Source organism: Sinohyriopsis cumingii, chromosome 8, assembly GCF_028554795.1.
Source record: "Sinohyriopsis cumingii isolate HCF-2022 chromosome 8, ASM2855479v2, whole genome shotgun sequence".
Lineage (NCBI taxonomy): Eukaryota > Metazoa > Mollusca > Bivalvia > Unionida > Unionidae > Sinohyriopsis > Sinohyriopsis cumingii.
The window spans coordinates 49767947-49792089 of NC_142968.1; the positions used below are offsets into that span (position 1 = coordinate 49767947).

The following is a 24143-nucleotide window of genomic DNA, read 5'->3' on the forward strand; positions in this document are numbered from 1 at the left end:
ACTATTTTGTACGTAATGTATATGCAAGGATCTGTTGTATGTATATGATATAGTAAGTAATGTATACACAGATCTGCTGTCGTTATGGTAATTTATTGACACAGATCTGCTGTTGCATAAAGTTTTGAAATTTATTGACACAGATCTGCAGTTGTACTTTTGGTAAAGATAACTTTTTATATGCCCGCAATAAGGTGGATTGTATTGTTATAATATTCATCCATTCATCTCTTACCAATTTGTTCCACATACTAACTTTAGCTCTCCAACATTTACTGTTAGTCAGACCCAGCTCTGTACTGTTCTCAGGTCGTATGTACATTATACAGGTTCAATGGAATTATTTCATGAAGAGATCTAAAACTAACATTTTAAAGCTCTAGCTGAGTTATACAAAGGATTATAACTTGTCACAGACTTGTATGTAAATATGAAATCATAAAATGGTTTGTGAACAGAGCCATTGGAAGCTTGTGCAGGAAGCCCCCACCACCAGCACTAAGAAAACACATTGAAACTCCATGAAATGGCATCCCAGGTGAATCATCCATGTTGCCCACCCCATGACAGCCCTAATTGTACAAGTAATTTTCACTTGTCACAGACTTGTATTTAATATGAAATCATAAAATGGTTTGTGAACAGAGCCATTGGAAGCTTGTGCAGGAAGCCCCCACCACCAGCACTAAGAAAACACATTGAGACTCTATGAAATGGCATCCCAGGTGAATCATCCATGTTGCCCACCCTATGACAGCCCTAATTGTACAAGTAATTTTCACTTGTCACAGACCTGTATGTGTTTTATGGCATCAATTAGGGGATTGTACAAGACGTTATCACTTGTTACAGACTTGTATGCATTGTATGGCATCAGTTAGGGGATTGTACAAGAGGTTATCACTTGTCACAGACTTGGATGCATTGTATGGCATCAGTTAGGGGATTGTACAAGGGAATATCGTTTGTCACAGACTTTGATCTATTGTATGGGATCAATTGTTCAAAGGATTATCACTTGTTTGTTTTGGATGTTAACATTTACAGGATTGTACACGGATTATCAATTGTATGTATTGCATGGTATCATTTAAGGGATTATACAAGGGATTATCACTTGTCACAGACTTATATGCATTGTATGGCATCAATTAGGGGACTGTACAAAGGATTATCACATGCCACTGATTTGAATGATTGTTTGGCATCATTTAGGGGGTTATACAAGGATTATCACTTGCCACAAACTTGAATATGTTGTATAGCATCAATTATGGGATTGTACAAGGGATTATCACTTGTCACAGATTTTTATGTATAGTAAAATCATTTAGGAAATTCTTAGTTTTGTATTTTCAAAAATGAGAATGATAATGCTGGTTTTACTGTTGAGAATGTGTTGTCCCAGCATATATCTTCAACAGAAAAACAGTTTTATATTTTTGGCATGTCAAATGTGGTATTTTTTATTCCTTATTCCTTAATAACATTTCTAGAAAGACATTTAGTGCAAAAATTCATAAAATGGCACTTTGTTTTCTTTTATGTTACTGTGGCTTTGAAACTTTGTTACTGCATTTACTGTTGCAAATTTAAGGTTAAACCAGTCAGATAGATTGCTGTGTTTACAGATTTCTTTTTTAGATTGAAATGTCATTAAATTAAAATATAGTAACTGTACAAAAGGTCCATATTAACATATTTTGGTATCTAGGTTACATTGTAAGCATGGTGCAATGTAAGAAATTGGAAACTAAACCCTGTAGCATATATAATACTATAAGACTGTGTTGTCCTATTTTTACCATCAGAGATCATAGTAGAAAACTTAATTATCACTCCTCCTTGTTTTAGGTAAATATGTTGGCAACCGTCCCATCAAACTGCGCAAGAGCTCTTGGAAAGACAGAAATATTGAAATTGTCAGGAAGAAGGAAAAGGAAAAGAAGAGGCTTGGTTTGAGATGATTGAAGACATCCATGAGAAATTTGGCTGCGTTACAGGGACGAATATTTTTCTGTGGACATGCACTACCATATGTACCTGCTTATAAGTCGAATCTAACTGCAAACAATGGACAGTAATCTGTCATGGTTTAATGCACTGGCAGATCAGAATCTGTATTGTTTGTTCTACTGATGACTCCATAATACCGGCACAGACCTTGTTCAGCCTTTGCATTATGTGACAACACATCATTATCCGTGCAGTTTACAGTTTGACTTGAATAAGAAGTGATTACAATGGTTTATAGTGTAAACATTATATAGTGTGTGACAGATTTTAAAATTATATGGTTGTTTGGCTGGGTATATGGAAAAGGACCTGCTAGCAAAGCTGGAATAGAGTAGCCCAGACTATGAAACTTCAGATGAAATTGATGTCTTTGAGATGTCCTTATTTTCCTTGTTTATATGTTGTTAATTGTTATTCTTACTGTTCATGCATTATCATGTTAAATCTGTAATGTAGAATGTCATGTTATCATGCAGTAGTCTACTGGGCCACGTGAATTCTATGAAGTTGTTGCTCATTGCCGGCAGCCCATTCTAGGCACAAGATTTGTTGGACACTAAATGTCAGATTTAAGATAATTTGAAGAGATTGTTAACACATTAACCTCTGGAGGTTTTTGTAGTTTTCGCTTGAAATTTGAGTAGGACAAACATTTTGAAAGCGGTTTCTGAATCAACTTCTGAATCAGGTGATTTTCCAATAACGTAATGCCTAGTTGTGTTAGAAACATCATTTATCATTGGCTATTTGACTCGTGCATGAGCAAAAGGGTAAATGTTGGAGTTCTTTTTTATTTTTTTTTATTAATGGACCCATTATTTTGTGTATCAAGACCACTCTTTTTTCCAAATGCCCATCTTATCCTACTTTTTGCAAAGGTTCGTCTGTCAGTTTGCAGTTCGTACTGGTCTGCCTTAGGTATGAGACGAAAATGTCTAAAATCCGGACACAAAATTGGATTCCGACCACAGGTGAATTTTGGGTGGGAAAAAATTGGGTCCAAAAAATGAGTTTTTTCCCTCAGTATTTTGTAGTGCAACTAGAACTTTCATATTATTTGGTATCATTGTAGAGCTACATCTGTCTACCTTTCTATACTACCACCCACTTTAGTGTAGTGACCTGGACGCTACAGAGCTCGGCAGTAGGCTACTACCTCCTGCCATGTAAACTTGTCACCAGGGGTTAATGTGTTAAAGCAATATTCTTGTATAGCATACCTCATATACTTGCTTGAAAGTCAAGGCAAATGACAAAGATCCTAATCTGACATAGCAAAATGCGCCTGCAGATCAGGCTCTGTGTTGTTAGCTTTACTGATTAAACCCAAAACACAGCACAGACTCGCATCTGCTGATGCATTATATGGTGGCAGCACTTGGCCATTGCAGTTGGACTTTTAAAGCAAGTATATACGTTACTTTAGCATCATAAATTAGATTGAATGTTAAATGTAAACATCAGGATTGGGGTTTACAAAGTAGTGATGATGATATTCAATACACAGTTATAATCCTGCATTAGAGGTTAGTCATATTAAGTAATCAAATACCTTAAATTAACATTTCTTCAATGTTACAAAAACAAATTATTGTAGAAATGATCCTGCCATAAGAAAGCACGTGTCTTTAAAGTAAATTTTTATTTTACTTTTTACAGTTACGGCTGTATTCTAGATTGTAAATTGCAGGATTCTACTTATATATAGCAAGCACATATGCTTTTTTTGAAGGTGGTTTTGGAAGACTTGAATCATTTTTTTGTGCATAATAAAAGATACTGGTATGAAGAATGTTTGTCCATCAATTTCACTTTGAGTCAGTCAGATTATGGTAAAACTTTGTACTGCAAAATTTGTAAGTTCAGTTTCTACTTTATTCTCAAATGGTGAAACTGAAGATCGAGTACTGGTTACAGGATTCAGATTGTCTCAGTAGAGTGAATTTCATAATTTGCTCCTCTAATATGTCCTTTTTTCCTTTAGAGATGGTATTTGTTTTTTCCCTACCTTAAGAATATTTAGGGGAAAGGTTATAAAACTATAATTTTTATACTGTCAAAAATGATTTAGGTTTGGACTTTGCAAGACAAAATTGAAAATGAGTTCTCTTAAGATACCATGTTACTCTCGATTATAAAAGTCCAACTGCAAACTGCTCAGATTCAGATCTGCCATTGCATAATGCCAGGACTAACCAGTAGAACAAGCAACATGTATGCTGGTCTGCAGGTCCATTATGCTATCGCAGATCAGGATATTTATTACTTGCTATTTGGCTTGACTTATAAGCAAGTATATAATGTATGTAGTTGAACGGACATGGCAATAAGTTTCTAAATTGGGATAAGTTAAATTAAAGAATTGTTATAGACTTATTTTAAATGGCACTTTTTCATGCAGATTCCATGTAAATAATTTGAAGAATAAATAAAGAAAAGAATAAAATCAGATTTGTTTTTTTAATATAGAAAACAGCAAAAGCTAATATTTGTCTAACTAGTGAATGGTGAGAAATCTCCATCAATATTTTCACAGCAACATCAAGTGTTAATTTGTGGGGAGAAAGTTTTTTAAAAAAAGGCACCTGTTACATCAAGATCTTGTGTTCAACAGATATTTGGTGGAATATTACTATATATGTACAGATTTTGTCATGATATTCTGGGAGTTTTAGTCGTGCTTACGCAAGTAGAATCATTATGCCATTCACTGGAGTGACACCATGTTGTGCAGAACTTTTTTGTATAGTCTATCACGCGCTGAAAAATGGCATTAAACCCTACAACAACAACTTATCGGTCAAGGGATAACAAATGATTCTGAAGTCAGTCAAAGGTAAACAATTCAGAACATTAAAAGATGTCCCACAATGATTTTTACATTTACAATCTATACTTGCTTTTAAATCTAGTCCAACTGTAAACAGCATAGACCCTAATCCGTGATTGCAAAACATGCTGGCAGAACACAGTCTATAGCATTTGTACTACTGATTACTGCTAGCAAGCAAACTGCATAGACCTATATCTGTTGACTCATTATGCAGTGGCTGATCTGTGTCAATGTATTTAGGCTTGACTTAGAAATGAGTATATACAGCAAGCTGATAGAGTCCATATTTAAAGTTACACAAGACTATCAGTTTAGGGATCAAAAGACCAAAGGTAAATTTCACTTGGAAAATGTGAAAAACTAAAAAATGTTTGCATAACGATTCTACATTGTAATCTTATATGTTTATCAAATAATAAAAAAGCTTGTCCTTGATGCTAGTAATGGGATATATTGTTTCTGGGGTGTTCTTGTTTCCTTGTTCATTCTTTCTCGATTTACTCTGGTCTCAATTTTTCAGACAATTTCACCAACACTTCATTTACTAAGATTTATCTGGAAGTATTTCTGAAAGAGTAACTCTATGCCAAATTTTGGTTACTGAGACCTAATTTGCTTACTTTAGTGATTATTGTATTATCAACTGTTCATTACACTGGGTACCTTAATATCTTGGACATGTAGATAAACCTGGATAAAGGTTGTTGTTGTTGTAGTGTTTAACGCCATTTTTCAGCACACGATAGGCTATACATGATGGCCAGTATTAATGGTGGAGGAAGAACCCGGGAAAACCCCGGAAAGAACCACCGACCCACGAGAAGCTACTGGCAAGCTTTCTCACATACCCACATTGGCTGAATCCAAGACTCGAACCCACGCAGACAGAGGTGAGATGGCAATGATCCATAACCGAGAGCGCTTTAGACCACTCGGGACCCCCTGGATGAAGGTAAATCAACTCGAATGTTTACATGTGTCAGAATCAACCTTGATTTCAACTAAGAAGGCCACATTGTAAAGTTTTGTGTTCATAATATAACTATAAATACATGTGTAAAGAGCAATGGTCACATAAAATGTATCAGCAGGCTGCATGTTGCTTGTATGTTGTGCACCCCAGATCTAAAGTCATCATGACCTAATTTGCATCTTTGACATGTATTTTCAGCTGGGTTTTTATTTTTCATTACAACCTTAATATGTTGGACCCTATTTGATAATATAAGAAAACTGGTAATATGCAGATACATGTATATCTTTATGAAAAGAACAGTAAAAGCAGGTCACTGTGACACAATTTTCACACTTGGATGACTTTCCAATTTCATCTATTCTTGTTTTACACCTAAAGCATCAAGTCATGAAAAAATTGTGCCGTTGGGTCTCAAAATCTTAAATAGATGAAAACTCAGTTATTGTGACCTAATTTTCATGCTTGAGTGACTTTGGAATATTCCACATTTATTTAGTTACACCCTCAATATTGTCAACTGTATTTCATGTGCACTCATGAAAGCTTTTATGTGTATGCACCTTAATGATTGTAACATACCAACACTAGGCCAGTGTGACCATATGCTTGAGTGATCTTTTGTCTTTAGCTATCTAATGGTACACCCTAAATATCTTGAAACCATATTACCCCAACACTTGGTATGTGGATATATCTCAAGGAGAATAACTCGTTAACCAAATTTGGTTAATTTCATGAAGTGTTCAGGCTACACCAGCCTGTATATTTTTAGCTGTTTTAGATATATTCCTGCTGTCAAGGGGATTCATACTTACAAGTAAACAGCAAGTTGTAAAATCGAGTACATTTGACCTATCAGTGTATGAGAACTGTCTTCACTTTCTGACATGAGAGGTTTGCAATTTTCTTGCAGTGTGCTGCATTTGTGAAACAGAATCGCTAAATCCTGTTATTGCCTTGTTAATACAGTCACATCTATTAAAATTGGTCATGTATATGTTAAGTCAATCGATAGATTGAGGGCATCGGTTTAAAATAATATCTAATATTGCAAGTGTAAGCAAGTGAGTCTAATGCATTTTGAGGTGCAACAAACTTGATGTAAAGAATAAACTCTTACCCATAAATTTTTATCTAATTCGTGATGCCTATAATTTGTTAAAATAAATCACATGCCTTGAAGGACATGGGACAAATTACCCTTATTGAATGACACTGTCTGTCCTTGATAAGTTTGCTGAGCAGAATTTTGACAAAACTTTAACATTGAAGATCTAAATCGTACTCCCACTACTAAAATAAACAAAACATGACATTAATAGTTTTGATTAATAAACAAAACCGATCTATTTTTAGATTATTTTGTTTTAAATCTTTACCAACATTTACAAGATTTTGATTGAGAAAAGCAGATCATAAATTTTTTAAATATAAATTATGAGTGGAAAAGTACATCCCAATCAACACTTTTGTGTCAATTTCATGTAACAATTCACTTCACGATAGGTCACGGGGGTGGGGAATGCATCAGAAAAATTGTAAACAAATATTAGCAAGAAGTTGGTTCCATTTTAATGTAATCTGAAACTTTTCAAGTATCAACAGTTCTGTTTATTACTGCTTGTATGTCCCTAAAATTGCTTCCAGATACTACTATAAAGCCTAAACTCAAATATGCTAGGATTTTCTGGCTTCCCTTGCAAGTAGAAAGTTTTGTTACTATAATGCAATTCAGGAACAAAACCATGTTCAATTGAACTTAGACTTCTATCATATTGGTGACCAGTTGGGGACTTCAATTTTCTTTAGTTATATTTTCATCAAAATAGGTGGATGATTATATTTGCAGAATATAATAGCAACATTAAATGATAGCCAAAAAAGCTGCAGAAACAATTACCATCCAGACCTGTCTCACCAACAGAGAATTTTTATTATTAGCTTAATTTGTTATGAAATGATTATCTCAGTACTGTGAATACCGATGATTTAGAAGATTGAAGTGACAATTTATACAAGATGAAAGAACCAAACTCCAATTATATATTAATGGTTCTTGTTACTAATGTAAACATTTCTGTAAATAATCTTTACAACGATCTTTTCCTTGTATTAAGAGAATTATTATCAACAACTGAAACATTATTTGAGAAATCTCTGTAATTTCCTTTTGAAAGCATTATGCACTATGGTTTAAAACACTCCCATTAGCGGAGTATCAGAGAGATTATTTCCAGGTCTAATTATTTACATGAATTTGATTTGCTTCCCTTGACATAAAACATCTTTAAATTTCTATTTGTTATCAACTTCGTTAACTATTTAATGTGACCATAATTGTATGTTGTTACTAGTATTAGTAATAAATTATCACTGGCAAAATACAGTGTGCCAATCACATTGAAATACCGAGATGTTTTTACATCTTTATATCTTCACTAGTCAAGGTTCTGACATGTTAAACCTATCTACACCATGGTGGATTTATCAGTTATTTCAGTGCTTCACATCTATGAATTTCATTGGATGCAGCAGCAAGCCATTGCATCCAATCACAATCAAGCTGTTCAGATTTGATCACTGTTCCTACATGATGAAGACAAGGGAAACGCACAACTGTAACGGACTTTTAAATAAGCAATTTTCCATTGCATGTCCGTCTTGTACAGATATATCCTTTCACTCAAATACACCTGTAATGGCTTTTCTCTGGTATGTTCCTTTTGAAATCAATTGCTTCCAGTTTCTGCCAATGTACAATACACTATTGTTAAACACTGTTGGTTAGTTGGTATTACAAACTAAGGGATGCAACAAATGATATCCAGTAGGACAAAGCACTGAACTATCTGATTGATTCACCAAAATGTAGATAAGGTTAACATCAGAACTTTGGCTGGTGAAGATGACATCTTCAGGACATCAACTAGACCACGCCAAGTCACTGTGACCCATTTTTATCATTCTCTTGTGATTTCATATATGACATTTATTCATTGCACAATGCACATATTTGGCCTACTGTTACACTGAATCTGATCAAAAAATGTATATTGCTGCATGCGCAGGAGAGTAACTTAATCATACCAAAAGTAGAACATACTGAAACTAATTTTACAATGGGTCGACTTTCTTTTTTCAATTGTATATTACTCATGTATGTTGAATTCTATAAAATGCACTGTCTGCACTGTCACCAAAAGAAATATATAGATGCATCGAACTTGTACATACCCAAACAAGGTTAATGTGACATTTTATGCTAGGGTATTTGCAGATATTAGTTTCTTATCTTGGTCCATATTTTACATAACCTTAGAAAATTGTTATGTGAATGCATTTACGGTGTAGACCTTTTAGAAATTTACTTACCGGGTGAGCTCTCTTCCACGGAATCAAAAGAAGAGAAAATGAAAAGGGGGCAGATGACATCAGATCCATTTTCTTCTATTTTTCTTCATCTTTATCACATCTTTTCACTACTTTGCACATTCCCTCAACATCTTAATTTTAATTTTACACCATGATACGCTCGACAGCATAATGATCCATTATCTCTCACCTGCTGGAGGCAATGGATCAATACACATGTGCAAGAAGGTATAAACTGCAGTACCACTCTCTAGGCAGTCTGATATATCGGCCCCAAGCCTGTATTGATACTGATAGATCGTTTTGGTGTCCGAGATTGCCTGTGCATTAAATTGAGCAATATTTGACAATGCAAACTTATGTTGCAGATGTCTCTGTCTGAAACACAGCCAATATGTGTGTGTTATTTGGATTTTTAATGTAGCTTCAAAAAATTTCAGCCATATTGCTATGATATCTGCAGTGTGGCAGTTTGTAGTAATGTCTAGCACTGGGGCATCATGCCAAAATCATTGTAGTATTATGTCCCACCAGTCACATTATCCCGACACAAGGCAGACCAGTCCTAACACTAACCTCTTAATTGTAGCCAGACTATAGATATAGGCTCTTTGACTAGAACTCAGGAACTGTGAAAAATACTATTAAGTGGCTAAAATCTACAATCGTGAACAGATCTGTCTTCAGTAAATCTTTGATTTAATGCATGGGCGATATCAGACCCCTAACTGTCCATCAACATCATACCAGCTTGATCTTTAAGATCTTAAATTTTATATTCATATTGATATTCTTCATTTTCTCTCAATACTGCATATTTCAATGTGCAACGTTTAACTTTTCACATATTACTCATTTCAAATAAAACAATTTTTGTACAATAATGTGTACCTGCCTGCCACGGATGAATCTTTATTATTCAGCCATAAAGGAAGTAGATCGTATCTAGGAAACTTTAGCGTTTTGTTTCTTACACCGTTCATATCTTGGACTTCAACATCTTGACTTGTGAATAAATGTGTGTGTAGGTAGGGAAACCACATTTTGCTGTATTGATAGCAGAATCAGGTAATTAGAACCCAATTTTAAGCTTGATTTAATGTTAAAAAAATGCATTCTATCCTGAACCTTTAACATCACAAGCCTTAATATCCATCAGACCAAATTCAACATACAGGCACATAACAATTAAAATGTGGCTGACATCCCATAATAAGAATTTTTAATCCTGTATCTCCAACCACTTTTCTTTAACTTATAAAACTAAAGCTGTGGTTGCATCTATTTGCTTGATTATGCTACCTTTCCAAACAGGTCAGTTGTAGCCTAGTTTTTACCATCGATTTTGTTGATGCACTGAAAACTAGTAGACATTCTTGATACTGTTGGCTATATTTTCCTGAAATTTGCCATACTGATGCACCTCAATGTACTGTACATTGGAGTGGCAAAAAGTAGTTAAGCGTGTTTTCAAATTCCAATTGCATGACAAGGAGATACAAAGAAATTCATTGTAATGAAAAAAATCAGTACTTGCATGCAACAAATGTTAATCCTTATGTGACGTTTTGGTGAATAATCACACAAGATTGTCTATAGATGACAAAAGCATCTGAAATAATTAACACCCTAATGCAAACACAATACAGCTCAAGCAATTTTTTGATTTCCCCATGCCTTATGTGGGGGGATCTCATCCCCTCCATTTTTGTGCTGCAATGCACCTATAAAATCTTAATAATCCTCCCTCCCTCTCTGAGGCATGGGGAATTGAAAAATGACAGCTGTACTGTACAGTCAATACTGACGAAAACAAGCAGGAAAAAGTTATTACATATACCCTTTCTTAAGATTAAACAAGTGTGATAACGTGTTTTCAAAATCATTTCTGAATGTATATAATCCAAACAAAGCATTTTCCATCATCTGTTGTGGCTTTATTACTATTCATTTAGGTGTACAAGAAACCATACATGCCAACCCCTGACGAGGAAAAAGTGTAATCCAAGTGGACAAAAAGAGGAATCCAAGCAGAAAAAGAGCAATCCACAAATAACATGCTAAAAATTCAAAAAACATTGATTTATTTGCCCCTCTCATCTTTTAACATTCTTTACTGCTTCAAGTTTTCACATGTAGCTTTCGAAAGCAACAGATTTTCATGTTGCATTTTAAAACACTTTGTACCAGCTGAGACCATGAATGTTTTGCACAAAGTACTGGGTTTCTGAGCCTGGATCTGAATTCACTTTTATTCTTGTTAACAATACTGACAGTCAGCATTAGAATGGTAAAGAACCAATATTCCTTTCATAACCTGACAAAGAAGATGAAATTTATATCTTCAGTGATTGTGTCTTTTAGCTGGGAAATAAGGTGTCAACTCTATCTGCATTAAGTATATTGTCAGGTAGAATCCCAACTTTATACTGCAGGAATTCTCCTTCCAGATAGGCAAGGATGGTAACAGAAAGGGGTATCTCTTGACAAAGAATCTAACACTTTTGAAGCTTTTTGACTGTCTCTCATTTACATCAGCAAATGAAGCATTTAAAAGCACTTCATCTCCTTAGGGGAATTTCTGGAGCATGTAATCACCGGCTGTGCCATAATAATCTCTAACATTATCATAAAACACCTTCACAGCTAGAGTAGAATTGTGTTATATGAATTCTCTTGCTTCTGCACCAACAGCAAGATCTTCATTATCTTTCTATTAAGAACTTGGTGAATAACACATTTGCATTTATAACTTCATGTCCGCAATTTAGTTCTGCTGTACATAAGAAATTACCTTAGTATTGGAGTTCGTAAGACAAGCTAATTCGATGTGTTTCTTTGTTTTCAAGTGTTTCTCCACATAAAATTTACCAACATGCCCAATATTAAAATCGTTTCCGCAGAGACTGCAATGAGCATGATGCTGCCCTAGAATACAGGGACTTGTATCGTTGCTTAAAACTGACCTGTCATACATGTACTATAAAGTACATGTATGACAGGTCAATTTTAAGCAACGATACGAGCCCCAGTGCCCGAGAATGGAATGCTGTATTATGCCATTCATGTATTCATCTTTGAAGGATTTGTTTTTTTTTTGTGGTCTTTTTTTGATCCACCTGTGAAAGTCTTTAAAAAATATAATGCTCTAACACAAACATTGACTAGAATACATCTGATGACTTTTAGCACCAAATAGTAAAATTATTTCCACACGGCCTGCAATAGACGCCATGTGATGCTGCCCTCATCTTTGGAGGATTCTGTTATTTTATGTTTTGTTTATTTTTGGCCTTTTTCTAATCCATCAGTGAAATTATTTGAAAGGAGATATTTTTGCTCTCATACACGCATCGACTAAAATAAATTATACCTTTTAGCGCCAAATACCTATAGACTGGTTCTGTAATATATATAAATTAGAAAAAAGAATCTGCGAGTAAAGATCAAAAATTAGAAAACCAGTCTGTTCTCTCCTTACTAAGCAATACTGCTGCTATAAATAGAATTACAAGGTCGAAAGTTTTAAAGTAGAACCAGCATGTTTCTGGGTAATAGGATAGTTGTTATAAATAGAACATAATACTTTTAGGAAAGTGCACGGACAAGCGTACTGTTATATTGTAGTTATGTAGAAGCAGTCTTTTCTAAAATACGGTCTGTGGGATTAATGGGATGTTAATAAAAATGAGAAAACAATTGATTTTTTGGGAAGGTGGATATACCGAAAAAGCGTAATCCATACATGTTTATGAGTAAGGCATAATTTAGTGAAAAAAAAAGCGTAATGGTTGGCACATATGAGAAACCATCGACACAATAAGTTAATATCTTGAGTTGTTGCAGACCTGCCAACCCTGATGAGTCCATCTCAGTAAGGTATTTATTTACCACTAGTACAGTTGCACAAATTTTAGTCCCGAACCTAATGGAGCTCAATGGCTTGTTGCTATCTCTCAACTTGATGTAATTCTTGGAAATTCCTTTTTCCATTTCACATTATGATGGCAATCATATTTCCTGCCATGAGTCATACTCAAATTCGCATTTGATGTCCAATAAACGTAATTGTGTCCCTTCCAGCTTTTATTCACAAGAATCTGAATATTCCTTTTTATTTTTCTGTGTTAATTATTAACACTTTTCAAAAGGCTTATTTCCCCTTTTGTCTTAAACATGCATCGCTTGCTGGATGCCATTTAAAAAAAAACTATATGATCAACAGTTTTACATAGATGCTTTGCATGAACAAATATGTGCAGTTTAAAGCATCTGATGCGCTGCTGTAAAGTCTGTCTGGTTCCCTGACCAATTTCACTATTTATAATAAGAAACCAGGATCCAAATAAAACACAGATGAACAAATTTTCTGGATTTTTCAGCAATGATCATTTTCCCATAGTTTTTGCTTGTATGCCTCAAGTCCATATTTTAAGGGTACATTTCGTAAGACTTGCGACAAAATCGTAAGAGTTGACAGGTCTGTTGCTGCTGTGATTCTTGTATGTCCCTTTCAACAATTTGTATGCTATTCAAGCCAATGAAATGGAAACCAAGAAGCAATGGGAACTTACATTTTCTTGGATTGCTGCTTGTTTTTGTAATGGTTCTTTCAGCACTTTGGTTATATCATGCTAGAGAAATGGGAACCAAGTATCTTTCTCAAAAGACACACAAAAACAAATGATTCGACCCAATACTGAACCTGCAACCGGTGGATTACAAGTAAGATGCTCCACCAACTTAGCTACTGCAGCACACCGAAGTATATAAATATAGTTGTATTATTTATGGACTGACCAGGAATAGAAAATGCACAGACAATACAGTATTCCATTCTACTGATCTATGTCTATAAAACAGTATGGTTTCCCTATTTCTTCAAATTTACAAGAACAAAATTTGACAAGACAAACTTCTGTTATAAATATTTTTAATATGCAATCTTCAGACTTAATAATAACAGCACAGATTTGTAAACACTTTCTAAAATGTTATTAATTATGATTGGATATCCTTAGTGGTATGCTCCTGGGATAGCATAACCTACAATGCTGCCTTTTCCAATTATCTCTCCAATGTAAAACCAGAACATCACTTCTAATGAAACAATGACATTACGGGTTGCATCCTGAAAGAATAAGGTAAAAATAATTAATTTTTTTAACGAGAGAATTTAAAATCCATGTTGTTATCTACTCACATGGTTCTGACACTTTTGACGTAAAAATTTCCATATCTGAACTAAACATGTGATCATGTACGAAACCATTAAAGTAACACACAAGCAAGTTTAATAAATGGAATTCAATTTCCCCCCCCCCCCAAGTCCATTCTTCTAACTTAAGTAGAATATTATTATCTTATTGGTTTGGTATGGGCATTGTGCGGTAGGGTATATGACATTCATTTCAGTTGCAGGGATGGTGCTGGACATCTGCAAATTGAGATTTGATTTACTTATTGGTGACAAAATATACTATCTGGCAATTTTTTGGGGCAACAACATATTTTGTCTATTTAAACTTGTATATACAAGCTTGGGTTTGGGGTGGAGAAATTCAAGGGCACCATGAAAAGAAGCTGCAAAATTGGATATAAAATGCACTGGGAGCTATTTATTGTTACATAAACAAATCATCTGTTCACACTGACAAGTGCATTTTAACATCATAATCCGATTATGCTGATACCTGGCCTGGGTAATGCAAGCTCTGATACACTTAGATAGTCATGCTACATGCTATCAGATTAGCTGCTGAGTGGAAACTTGTTAATAAATTTTTAGCTGTGCTGACATTTACAATGACAGAATTCAGTGGCTGAAAGACCACCAGATGTGCATGTTGTCATCATATGAGTACATCAAAAGAACATGATGCAATAGTTGGGTGGCAAATTCAAAGACGTCGAGTATTATACTGTTGAGTGGGAAAATGTGCTGATATTCACAATGACTGAATTCAGAGGCAGAAAGACCCAGTGTTGTAAATGGGATAATTATAAGAGTACAACAAAATGAATGAATTAGATCTCCTATTTTTACCAAAGTAGGCATACTGAACTCCAAGTTTTAAAATCCTAGTGAGATCTCTGCCTGTATGTGACATTCATTTCAGCTGGTTCACTTTAACTAAAAGAATCGGGCAAGTTTAAATGAACGGAACATATCATAATCAATGCTGAATCCTACTGACTCGTGTTGTGTGTGTGATTTGGATTTTTAACATAGCTTTAAAAAATTTGCTAAGATGTCTGCACAGCCGTGTGGCAGTTTATAGTGATGTCTAGCACTGGGGCATCATGCTGCAGACATGTAGCATATTGTCCCACCCAGTCACATTATCCTGACACCAGGCTGACCAGTCCTAACACTAACCTCTTAATGCTGAGTGCCAAGTAAGGCAGCTGTGAGTACTATTTTTAAAAGTCTTTGGTATGAATCGACCAGAGATCAAACCCATGACGTCCTGCATCCGAGGCGGACACTCTACCCACTAGGCCACCAGAGCAGTTGACTTATATTGTAATGACCTTTCTGAATCATAAACTTTACCATCAATATAAGATAAAAAAGGTTGCAATTTCATCAATCTCTTGTAGGCAATGATGGTAACTGTCTGAAATCATAAACTTGAAGTTATGATTTCATCAATCTCTTGAGACAAAGATGGTAATTTTGAAGCCAACCACAAAAATCTGCTGAGAAAACTGATTTCAAAGTAAACTGTCACAGACAACCATGGATTTTAAAAAATGTTTACCCTAATCAAGTATTCTCAAACAAGTGAACCCCACAGCCTGTGATACACGGCAATATGAATCACTTTTCCAATAATTCAAAGCAGTTTTGCACCAAAAGGCACCTCTACTCTTCAAGTCACCCCCAATGCAGTCCATACATTTTCACTTTAGTACCAATTGTTTTTATGCTAAAGTCTTGCAAACCTTGGCTGTGATGTTCCTCCACTCTCCTGATACCCCTGTCTTTATAACCTTAAGAGCACCAGCTTTGACAGCATCAAACTCAGTCGGTGCAGGTGGTCTCATTTCCACTTTAGCATATTTCCAAAATGTCTCTAGACGTGGTTTGCTGAAAGCTAGTGTCTCTAAAAAATGAAACAGTAAAGTTTAGAATGGCACCAGTGTAATTTCTCGTATCCATACAGTAGATAATCCCAAAGAACCATAACCCTTGTGGACCATACTGGATGATACTGTTATGTATTAAATTATCAATGCATGCATAGCTGTCAGTGAAAATTAATCATTGATTGTTATGTAAAAACTTTAACAAAATTTATCACCAGTGAGATGTACATGTAGACTTCAGAAACTAGACAGATTTATTTCTGTCTGTCAGCTTGGCTGATGTTCTGGGTGTCTGGAAACAAGCGACATATAAGACTGAAATTTGGGAGCCATGGTTATATCTGAAATCATGCTATAATGAAGCTTATTAAGGCATGTTTTCTAGTATTTTCAAAGCTTCTAGCATGATTCTGATTTGAAAGTCATGGTCTAATAGTTTTAAAACTATCTTCGCAATAAACTGAATGCATTCTAAGGACTTGCAGCTTAGTTACCATGTTAGAAGCATTTGAAATCTTTAAAAAAAACTGTAAACAAGAAGTTTAGTATCAATCCAAATAAAAAATTCCAGAAAGAAGCAATGAAAATACTGAACCCTTCATGATCACTGGACACTGGAACTTGTTCATAATTAGCCATCACAAGTTTGCCAACTGATCAAAGTATCCCTGTTTAGCAGCTGGGGCTTTAATAAAAGCTAGAGACTGACATTTTTGGACCGTTTGTTTAAATATAGTAATCACCAGTCCTAATACTAACCTCTTAATGCTGAGCGCCAAGCTAGGCAGCTGTTAGTACCATTTTTTAAGTCTTTGACATGACTCGGCCGAGGATCGAACCCACGACCTCCCGCATCCGAGGCGGACACTCTAACCACTAGGACACCGGAGCGGTCATCCGAGTAAGTAAAGTCTGACTAAAACAATATGACCTTAATTTGTAGAATAGCGTTGATATGGGCTGCTTAAGTGTGAGATATTCCTAAAAAATAGATTACAAGTTCCAATGTTAGTCGAAATTGGAATACGCTACACAGCGCCGTGTTTTAGGCATTAATACCTCGACTCCCAAAACATAAATATCAGGGTCGATGTCTTACAATGTAGGACAACACAACGTTATGTCCTCTTTTGGTCTGTAAGTAATTTTTTATTTACACCCCCACCAACAAAAACCCCAAAAGGCAGTACTTCTGACTTCGCATTCAAGTAATGGAGTTTGGAGAATCAGGCAAATACAAACAGTAATTTAGATTGAAGAAAGCAGGTTGTACTGTGATACAACTAGGTTGCCGGTTGTATTCCATACAACGACGACCTTGAATTTTGTCGCAATAAATGATAAATAATAATACGCTAAGTGTATGTTTGCTAGCATTGCATATGTTATTCTCAGCAACATACATCTTTTATAACCTTGGAACTTTTGAGATTGAACTTACTTTGTGCGATGGCAACAGACTTGGTCGCCAATTTCTCAACCACCTTCGCCATGATAGTAAATGGGATTGAATGCGCGTGCCCAAGGCACTTTCCGGAAATGTACGTTCATTATTGTTCGGTGCAGTGGATACATACGGGCCGGACACCAGGCTACAAAGAAAGCAAATTCGGTACAACGTCAACTGGTAATGTATGTTTACTGGCCTTTGATATGACGAGTATAATACAATTTACCTATATATCTTATCATTAGTGCTAAGGATATCTAGCCTTGTCTGTGGTCGCATTTCATCTCATCTTTCAGATTATATCTGACATAAATGCAAAAATAAATAATGTGTTGAAACAATCGAATAAGCAGGTAATACTAATACTAATACTAATAATAATACTTAGCAGAAGTAGTTGTTGTTATTGTTGTTATCATTGTTGTAGCAGTAATTTCCACAACGAATTTCTTTGGTTCACTCTTCACCGATCATCATTTGGGTAAGCAATATATATATATATATATATATATATATATATATATATATATATATATATATATATATATATATATATATATATATATATGTATGTGTGTGCGTACTTATGAATGTGTATGTTCATGAGTGGATGTACATGTATGTATCTATGTATATATATATATATATATATATATATATATATATATATATATATATATATATATATATATATATGAATATCGATGCATGTATACATGTACATTTGTCAAAATATGCATATATTTGCATGTCTGTAAGAGTATATACATGTATGCTGACATACTAGAAGTTATTATACTGCAGTTATAATATGATTATACTTATTTGTACAGGAATTTTCGCAAAAAGTTAAATATTATAAGAACTGTTAATATATCTGCATATCTGCATATGTGTATCAATACATTTGTTTATCTAGACATATGTGTGTGAGATTTCTCACAAAGGACCTCACCTTTCCTTATCCATTTATAATCTTGCACCTTAAACAGCGATTGGTTTAGATCGTTATAGTTCTTATACTCATTCAAACATTCTTTGTAAGTTTTTTTTTCTGATTCATGAAATATGATGTGTTTTGTCTTTAGTATGAAAAAAGGATATTCTAAGTTGGAAGAATTTGTGCCTGTCCCTTTTGATTCCCTAATACATGCAGCAAAATGTTTGTAACCAAACCAGTCTTTTTAAAAATCAAAATCTAATGATAAGAAAATATGTCGTGGATCTCGAATTTAATTCGATTTAAGAAGTTCAATGACTTGAGCAAAATGCAGCTGAAGCTGATAATGTGATCTGAATCTTTGAAAAGCTATAGATTTTATGTCAATGGAAGTCAAAATGGGCCAACAATATAAAGGAAAATACACATGCATAATTTACTCTGTGTGACAAAGAGGGAGGGTAGGTTGACCTTTGTGTGAGGATTGGGGGTTAGTGACCTCATGTGTTGACCTTTGTGTGAGGACTGGGGGTTAGTGACCTCATGTATCAGAAGAGAGTGTAAATTCAAAGCTTATACTTTATAATAAGATTGGGTCATGTCCACCTGTCTCTGATGTTAAGTTCTGCATCTACCACACAAATATAAAGTCCTTTATTTTAGTTGAATTGAACTTTTTGAAGTAGGAGTGGCGCATAATATTTGGTACATTGACCTTTGACCTAGTTATTACATAATATGATATAATATGATTTATCCCATATCACCCATGTGAAGTTCAGTAAGTGCTGATATGAATAAAACACAACTCATAGTTAAAACAATTCACTTTATTCCCAAGATATAGTTTGGTAGTAAAGCACAAATATGAAATCAGCATCAGAAATAGTTCAAAGACCATTACATGCACATTAATATAAGATACAGCTTGGTACCTCTTAAAATTGTTTTTGACAAGCGAGACTAAGTACACTTGTTACTTGTACAGTCCCAAGCTATATCACAGATTATTGAAAAAATTAAGGTTGGCTATAGGTATAAGAGTGCTAAATAAACAACCCCAGGTGGGCGGAGCTTAAGGTGTAACATTGTATTCAGAAATAATGAACACTAGCTGTGATTTTTGCATTATGTAAGAGTTGTAATTTTTGTTAGGCTTAATAAAAAGTTGAGCCTTTTGGCAACATGTGAGATTATGTTAATTCATATCTAGATCATATTTTGTATTTTTTATGATTTTTTTAAAATGTGGTACACATGGCTGAAAATGTTTGTTTTGACTAGATAATTCTTACCCCTGTCTAGTTCCAGTAGAATTATCTCTCTTAGATGCACTGGAATACCTGGTTTTGACCTTGTCAAATTGACAATCTAACATTGTTCCCTATGACAGTGTGTGACATGCATGCTGAGGTAGGATAGAAAGTATATTTATTTCACAAAACATTAGCATTGAGGTATATGGAATTGGGTCACAATTAATACTTCCAGTTCAGTACCCACAAATATAGTTCTAGTCTATTTTTAGAACATTTTTCCCTCTCTCTTTTTGTTGGTGACAGAAGAGTTTTATTTATGCTTTTTTGGTAGGGATTTAAAGGTAATTTTTTATTCTTGAGAATATGAGCTCAGGGTGTTGTTGTCTGTGTGTATTTCGGTGACAGTGCACAGTGAGTAATAAGGCCTTGGTGATGATCCGGAAGTGAAATATGTGTTCTGTTTACACGTTGCTCTGTTGACAGTCCAGCATCTCAAAAAAGAGCAGGTCAACCTTTGATGAGAACTTCACTGTGAAGTCATCTTTGAAGGTATTTTAGATTAACATATGATTTTTATTGATTGTCACACAGTGGAAAGGTCAGTACTGAGAAACAAATGTAGAGAACATATAGTAAAATTAATTGTGTTCAATGTCCATATGGAACAACAGTTGGTACCGTGATACCTGTTTTGCTCTGCCATTGTTTAATGCACTGTTTCGAGATCTGAGCGGCGAAACAGTTTCTAAAGTCAAAGGGACATAACTTCGTTTTGTAATAATTTGAAAATCATTGCAGTAGCATACCCTGTATTTTTCAAGCCAATCTGATGCATGCAATATGTTTTATACGACATATACTCCGTTGACCGTTTAGTTATTTTTATAGGTAAGTTTGTTTTTCTTCCATATTTGTTTTCTCCTGACAATCAGTTGAAAAGAAACGACAAAATCCAAACATTTCATCGGAAATAAGACAAATCAGCTGCTCCGTATGCATAAATAAGACAAGGCCCAGGGCACAGATTAGAGGGAAAATGACAGAAGCACCGGCTCCAATGCCTTGAACATTTGGTAGCGAGAAAATGCTGTCAACTGTACCAAGACCCGATATGTAAATTATTATTTTTATAATGCAGTCAAGAAACAAGTTGGAAATACTATGGTTTAAGATCAAATCTGAGTATGGTTTAAGATAACATCTGAGTATGGTTTAAGATCAAAATTTGAGTATTATCTGAGCATGGTTTAAGGTCAAAATCCAAGTATGGTTTAAGATAACATCTGAGTATGGTTTAAGATCAAATCTAAGTATGGTTTAAGATCAAAATTTGAGTATAGTTTTAAGATCAAATCTGAGTATGGTTCAGGGTCAAAATCCGAGTATGGTTTAAGGTCAAATGTGGGCGGCAGAATGAGATTATTTGGATCAATAGCTATGTTTTCTTTTAATCAACGCATATGTTGTCAAGAGGAAGAATAAACAAATAAACTAACAGCGCCGTGGTTAGGAAACAGTTACTGACATTGTAGCGGATCCATCTACAAATTTCACATACCCAGATCTGCCAGTGCATAATGCGCTGTCAGATCAGGGTCTTCGTTGTTTGCAGATAGAATCGAAGTATATGTGAGTACAGACGGTAATTATGGATGGCGCCACGGGCTACCTCATCATTACTTAAAACGAAAAAGAACTCTGTGTCTCAGTCTCTGTCTCTCTCTCTGTTTCTCTTCAGCGATGTGTATCTTGGCATCACTTCTTAACTTCCTTCCAAAACATGCCAAGTCTAACACTTAAGACATTCATTTAATTTTTCGTCTGTAAAGATTGCTTTATTGTATCCTGAACGCGATCTGATTTTATCGGGTTACGTTTATATCATACAGGGTTACTTACATAAATTACTATCCAGCCGTCGCCCAGGAAGAAGCTGCACATGCCTGTTTTGTACTGTAAGCACATATTTTTTTCCCTCGATTAGTAGTCCTTTGAAACTGATCTGCTGACGACTCCACCAAATAACCAAGTGGACGAATGAAACAAATTAAGTCATGCTCACCCTTCAAGGACTCACGGTACTAATTCAGTTCCCTTGATTAATCTATAAAACACCATCCATTACGATAAATTTCTTTGGGCAACCAAATTTTGCCATGATTTACCAACTCCGCACCACCCCAAATCCCCGCTGACCCTGTCAAATCTTTTTGTCAGGTCGGTGAATGTTGTGCAGAGGTTGGGGTTCAGTTCCTGAACTGGGCAATCATTATGACGTTGTTGAGGGCTGCCTTCTAGGACAATGAAGTGCTATTTTTCAATAAGGCCTTGTGTAGCAGATGTTTCTCATCCAGAAGTATCTCTTTGTTAGCATCGTATTAATCAATTCATATTTGATGTGTGAAAGTGGAGTGGCTGAGAGTTATGAATGCTGTTGAGTACACATAGTCTCTGAAGGATGCAACAGTTTCATCAGCATTCTAGGAGTTGACATCTGTTTGGATCTACTTTGATGCACAGTCCTTAGGCAAATGACTGTTTCAGTCTTAGGACAATGGGATTTTGGAGCACCTTTCTTGCACTGTTGGCGTCTGCAAAGCCAAATTTAGATATTGAGCCTGGATACTGAGTTTATTTACTTATTTCACTAGGGGCCCCGAGTGACCGAGTAGTCTAAAGCGCTCCCCGTTACGGGTCACTGTCATCTCATCTCTGTCTGCGTTGGTTCGAGCCTCGGGTGAGAAAGCTTGCCGGTAGCTTCTCGTGGGTCGATGGTTCTTTTCGGGGATTTCCCGGGTTCTTCCTCCACAATTTGTATCTATATAGCCTATCTTGTGCTGAAAATGTCGCTAAACCCTATAACAAAAACAATAACAACTTATTTCACTTATATACATACCTAATTAGCTTTGGATGCCTCTACGAGTACCATTTATCAAAAGTGGAGTGTTTCTCTTGGATGTATCCCTTTAAGCTAGTCAAGGTGTTACTACACCAGTTTAGTTCTTTAAATGTTTATTTTACTTCTTTACGGTTTTTATAAAGTCATGTGCGTTAATTTTAACTCTAGATGCACCAAACTTATTTCATTTACCCTAGGCACTAACTGGGATGCAACATAAAACTACCAGTAAAGGTTATTTTCTATTTCCAAAGACAGTTGTATTTAAATGACTTGACCAAAATTAGTTTAGTACAATTGCACTTTATGAAACGGCCATATCACACCTTCCTACTTTGTCGTACTAATATGTATGCGGATAAAACTGTACTGTAATACTGAGATGGTAGTAAAAGTTACATATTAGTTATGAAGCGCCGTAACGGATAAAGATAGTCCAATCAGAACGTTGCCGTTGAAACTTTAATGTGACGTTTCCATATTTCCAATTTCACGTGTTGTATCAAAAAAGCTTGTCCTTAAAGTTCCATTTTCTAGTTCGAGATTTTAGATTGTATCTGTTGAATTAAATAGTAGTGGTTGAAAGTTATATTTTCTATGTCGAGATTTTAGATTGTGACGTTTGAATTACACGGTCGAGAATTCCTAATTTACGTATTGTTCAAAGAGTTTATGTTGAAAGTTCCATTTCATATATTGAGTATTTAGATTTCATCTTTTGAATTACAGAGTTCTGGTTGAAAATTCGATGTCCAATGTCGAGTTTTTAGATTATATCTTTTGAATTACACTGCGGTTTTTTGAAATTTTAATGTCATATGTAGAGAGTTTCAATTTAATATGCTGAATCACATTAATTTTGCTGAAAGTTCGATTTCGTACGTTGAGTTTTCAGATGTATGTGTTGAATTACACAGCAGTGATTGGACATTTTGCTGTGCTTGTCAGAATTGTTACTATTATATGTTGAAAAGATGTGTTGGTGTTAAAAGTAACCTTACACAATGTCCACTTTAACAACTCCAAATAATATCGAGTATTAAGATACACCATTCGTGTATTCAATTATGAGGCCCAATTATATTTTATGCATTTATAATTTGAAAGTTACCATTTACAGGTCGAAAATTACTAAGAACTTCTACGCTAGATGTCACTCTCGTGAACGGATCGCGTGATTTATAAAGAAGGGGGATGCTTGTCGTTGCTGTGAAATTCAACAGACGAAATCTAAATACTTGCCATATGAAATGGAACTTTCATCACAACCAGTTGCATACAACGTGTGAATTAGAGATTCTCA

The 24143-nt window shown here is 35.0% G+C and overlaps 2 protein-coding genes across 2 annotated transcripts in view; one reads left to right on the top strand and one right to left on the bottom strand.

The window, feature by feature from the left end:
- The window catches only part of LOC149793472 (uncharacterized), a 68196-nt gene extending 60075 nt beyond the window's left edge, over positions 1–8121 (top strand). Inside the window, exon 5 of the mRNA XM_089967465.1 lies at positions 1855–8121. Coding sequence (XP_089823591.1) covers positions 1855–1967 — 113 coding nt within the window. The 3' untranslated portion in view covers positions 1968–8121. The remainder of the gene's footprint in view (positions 1–1854) is intronic.
- A 5992-nt stretch (positions 8122–14113) lies between these two features.
- Positions 14114–17854, bottom strand: LOC149793474 (ATP synthase F(0) complex subunit g, mitochondrial-like). Its single transcript, XM_089967467.1, has 3 exons — positions 17731–17854; positions 16146–16306; positions 14114–14328 (listed from the first exon to the last, which is right to left on the bottom strand). The coding sequence occupies exons 1-3, from the start codon at positions 17780–17782 to the stop codon at positions 14215–14217; spliced, it is 327 nt and encodes a 108-aa protein (XP_089823593.1). The 5' UTR covers positions 17783–17854; the 3' UTR covers positions 14114–14214.
- Positions 17855–24143: the final 6289 nt, after the last annotated feature.

Excerpts from the sequence above, each read along its gene's own strand:
- LOC149793474 (XM_089967467.1), bottom strand. The coding sequence starts at position 17,782 with ATGGCGAAGGTGGTTGAGAAATTGGCGACCAAGTCTGTTGCCATCGCA. Across the intron at positions 16,307-17,730 it reads GTCTGTTGCCATCGCACAAA|AGACACTAGCTTTCAGCAAA; the intron begins GTAAGTTCAATC and ends TTCATTTTTTAG. Across the intron at positions 14,329-16,145 it reads GGAGGAACATCACAGCCAAG|GATGCAACCCGTAATGTCAT; the intron begins GTTTGCAAGACT and ends TTATTCTTTCAG.